This window comes from Lathyrus oleraceus, chromosome 5 (genome assembly GCF_024323335.1).
Source record: "Lathyrus oleraceus cultivar Zhongwan6 chromosome 5, CAAS_Psat_ZW6_1.0, whole genome shotgun sequence".
Classification (NCBI taxonomy): domain Eukaryota; kingdom Viridiplantae; phylum Streptophyta; class Magnoliopsida; order Fabales; family Fabaceae; genus Lathyrus; species Lathyrus oleraceus.
In genome coordinates this window covers 416,214,562-416,218,776 of record NC_066583.1, presented here as the reverse complement: position 1 = coordinate 416,218,776, position 4,215 = coordinate 416,214,562, and the positions used below count along the sequence as shown (strand labels likewise).

Genomic DNA, 4,215 nt, shown 5'->3' with positions numbered 1-4,215 from the left:
CACTGCCTCTCTCAACCTCCAAGGTATTTCTCGGGTCATCCAGTTGCAGAATTCTACCAAACTGTTGAGCTTTATACTGTACCCGTCTTTGTCCTCTTGCAAGAAATTGATAGTTCTCCTGAAGGTATCGTAATCCTCAATGACTTGCTCTCTTTCCCTTAGCCATATCACACTGTCTTGATGGAATGCCTCGAATCTATCTTTCCAATGTTGAGCAACTTCTCTAGCATCTTTTTCTTCTTGACATTTGTCAGCCTAAGTTGTAGGTGTGACTCGAGAAGCTTCAAGGGCTCTTTCCTTAAGTCGGCGCTCGTGCTCGGCTTGGGTCTCAACATTGTGGAGGGAGATAGTGAGATCGTGTATCTTAGCCTCCAATATCTCTCTAACTTCTTTTTTCTCTTCTGTAGCTCGTAGCCATCATCGCTTATTCTTTTGGCACTCTTTCTCAACTTGTCTCAACTGCTCTTTAATGGTTTCTAGGCAGTGGTCAGCTTGTTCCATGCCTACTTTCACTTTCTTTCTCTTGCGTTCTTCCTTGTCGACCTTTTCCTCAGTCGCTTCTAGCTGAGCCTTCTTCCTCTCTAGTTCCCACTTTATTTCATTTCTTTCATTTGAAACTTGCTGGAAGCTGGTCTGTAGCTCTTCATTTTCTCGTCCAAGTCTTGCTATAGTAGCTCTCAACACTTCCACTTCTTCCATGGAGACAGGGATGGGTTCTGGTGGTGGAGGTTGAGTTGGAGGATCGAGGATGAATGGCAGCTTGATCTCTTGACTTCTACTGGTGACCCATTGATTAATAGGGTTCTCTATACCCTATGACACCCTTTCCTTTGTCTTGTCCTCTGAAGCGAACTTTTTCCTAGGCCCGGATAACCCTTCTCAACATAACGAGATCATCCATATCATGGAACACAAAACCTTCTAACAACTGGTCATTCGGCTTGTATGTGATAGGATAACCCAACTGCCTCACTGCTAAAATAGGGTTGTAGTTAATGCACCATTTTGACCCTATTAATGGTACATTCGAAAATTCTCCACAACTAGTAATTGTATCTTCCACATTCAAACCATGAGGATACCAAATAATGGTATTTTCAGTGAGTCCTACTAGCTTTTGAGACCACTCATATCCATCCATCCTTTCAATTGTGTCAACCTCTTTGAACACATGAGAGACAAACCATTGGTAAAGGAGTGGTATGCAACATAACACCAGTTCTCCCTTCTTCTCAAAGCGTAAGTGCAAGGTGTGATAAACATCTGCTAGGAGTGCGGGCACTGGATCTTCATTCTTAACCTTGACGGCCCAAAACACGCTAATAGATGTTGCATCAATTAACTTCTCCATATTAGGAAATAACACCAATCCAAAAATAAGTAAAGCCATAATAGTATCATGGGCTTCCCACTTCTGGGCTTTAGCAAAGCTTTGAGCAATTTTCTCTAGGTACTCTTGTGGAATTCCTTGTACCTTCCCCCAAAATTTGATGTTAGGGGTTAGATCTTCGACTGGGATGCCTAATACTTCTGCCAACTCTTCGGGTTTAGGGATTTGACCTAACCCCTTGTATGGTCCCTTCTTCTGCCTAGGAGAGTCCAATATTCTTCCGAATTCTTCCAAAGTCGGGGCCAACTGGAAATCTCTAAAGAGGAAACTTCTAAGTGGTGGATCATAAAACTGGGGTAGTGCGGTAATAACATCCTTCTGTACTGGTACAGACAACAAGTGTAAAATCTTCCCATATTTGAGTGTGAATGCGTCTCGACGGATATTAGTCAACCCATCTCTGAATGCAATGAACCCCTTCACACATGGTACCTTAGCTTTGATTTGGAATGTTTTTCTCTTTCCTGACTCCATTTGTTCTTGAATGCTTAATTAACTAATTTTTCGAAATTCCCTGAAAATAAAAAGTGTGTAAATGATTTTGTTATGCTCATAATGAATGCAATATGATGTTTATGCAATGACAGGGATCCAGGTTTCAAATATATCACAAGGTTCAACTTAACAACGGTTCTATGTCTTTTACCCCACACATCAAGGATTACTCCTAAGGTTATCCATTTTCATGATAAGAACTTAGAGTCATGGACCAAGTTCAGTCTTTCATCGTAATAATGGGCTAGCCACATTGAAATGAAAGTTCTGAATCAGTCTACTCTAAGTGGGATCCTCGTATTGTTCGAACAGGGTGTAGACCCTTCAGTTCAATACTACATGATCGCCAATCATGAAGACGGACTTCGGTTTAAGATGAGGTTCCCAAAGTCATGGACCATGTTCAACGTTTCCTCATAATAATGGGCTAGCCATATTAGGATGGAAATTTTTAACAGATCTACTCTAGGTGGAGTTCTCGTATTGTCCCAATGAGGTGTACACCCCTCGGTTCAATACTACACAACTCCGGGTTCTAAGTTCTTCTCGAAGCTCGGGTACGGAGCTTATCTCACAACATGTGTCAAACACCATAGATCACCCAACATAATAGCAGAATAAACTACATAGCATAAATAATACATCAAGATATACAGAAGCAAATAAAAGCGGTATTTTAACGCCCATAGCAAATTGACTAAGTTAGACTTGACTCTCTCTTGCTTAGAGCAAAATTTCCCCAGCAGAGTCGCCATCTGTCACACCTCGAAAAAATGATAATGCGATCCCTCGCGATGGAACGCAGAAAATTATGTTAGTTCGAATAGAGTCGCCACCGAATTTTATTCACTCCAATGAAGGAATAGGAAAATATCGAGAAAACCTTTAAGAAAATTGAATAACGGCCGTCGCAACCATATTCGGGTTCGGGAGTCGATTACGCAAGGGGAAGGTATTAGCACCCCTTACGTCCGTTGTACTTAACGGGAACCTTTTAGTCTGATTTGCTATTTGACTGTTAATTGAATGTTATTTTCTTGCTTCGAGTAATTAGAGTTGATAATAGAGATGGATGAAGACCTCAGGGAGGGGGGGATGAGAGGTTTTTTATTAGTGTGCTCGCCAAGATCTCGCAATCTCGTGCCTACGTATCCTTATGGTGCAATAAGGAAATCAGAGCATTCGTAGTTCGGGGAACTACGGTTTTGTTGGTGTCTTTTAATGAACGACTGTGTAGATCGCGTCCCAAAGGCTAAACGCTGGCTTGTCTACTCTCGGCGGAGGCTTAAGCGTTGGTTTGTTGTGCGCATTAGAAAGGATTAACAGTGTTCTTTCGAAAAGAGTTTTAAGTTGTTGGTCGCACGGGGGCGAGGAATTAAGTTTAATATGTTCGGTATTTTGAAGAAGAACGACAAAAGATTGAGCAATATGGTGTGCACCAATCATTCAATTCTTTTGAGGAACAACAAGGCGAACACCTTCTACTCCTTTTTCATTCGAATTATTTTGAAAGTTTGTTTGTGGATGTTGAATATGCACGGTAGTGAGGCGTGCACCTCCCACTTGCTTATTCAAGGAACATTGAGGCGTGCGCCACTCATTCCTTTATCCAAATTTAATTAGAGTATCTTAATCGGAAGTCGAAAGAAAATCGAGCAATATGGCGAGCGCCAATCATTCGATTATTCGAGAAATGGTGAGGCGAACGCCTCTCATCCTTTTACTATCCGAAATGTTAACTTATAAAAATAAAGTTTTCCTTAAAAATTATATTTGATATAGGAAAATAATTTTGAATTCGTAGGATTAAGGTTTTAATTGGATGACAAGCATTTGAGCAATATTGCGTGCGCAAATCGTTTGAGTTCTTGAGAAATAGCGAAGCGAACGCTTACTATACCCTTTTCGTCCAATGTTTATGAAAGAAAATATATTTTTAAGTATTACATTTAATTTAGGAAGATGATTTGCATTTTGTAAGCTTTTTAAGGTTTTACTTGAATGACCAAAATCCGAGCAATATGGCGAACGCCAATTATTCAAACAATCGAGAGATAATGAAGCAGATGCTCACTATTCTCCTTTTCATCCAAAAATTAATTATTAAGACCAAGCTTTTAGAATTTATAGTTAATTTGGGGAAGTGATCTTAATTTCATGGAGTTTTAGAGTTTTAATTGAATGACGAAAATTCGAGCAATGTGGCGAACGCCAATTATTCGAATAATCAAGAGATAGTGAAGCGGACGCTTACTATTCTCCTTTTCATTCAAAATTAATTTAAATAAATTTGGAGTGTATGTTAATTAAATATGTTGACTTTGAATTTT

At 39.9% G+C, this 4,215-nt stretch overlaps 1 protein-coding gene across 1 annotated transcript; it reads right to left on the bottom strand.

Annotated features, from left to right (window-relative positions):
- Nucleotides 1-859: 859 nt before the first annotated feature.
- Nucleotides 860-1,864, bottom strand: LOC127081099 (uncharacterized). Its single transcript, XM_051021384.1, has one exon. It carries the CDS (start codon nucleotides 1,862-1,864, stop codon nucleotides 860-862), a length of 1,005 nt encoding a protein of 334 aa, XP_050877341.1.
- Nucleotides 1,865-4,215: the final 2,351 nt, after the last annotated feature.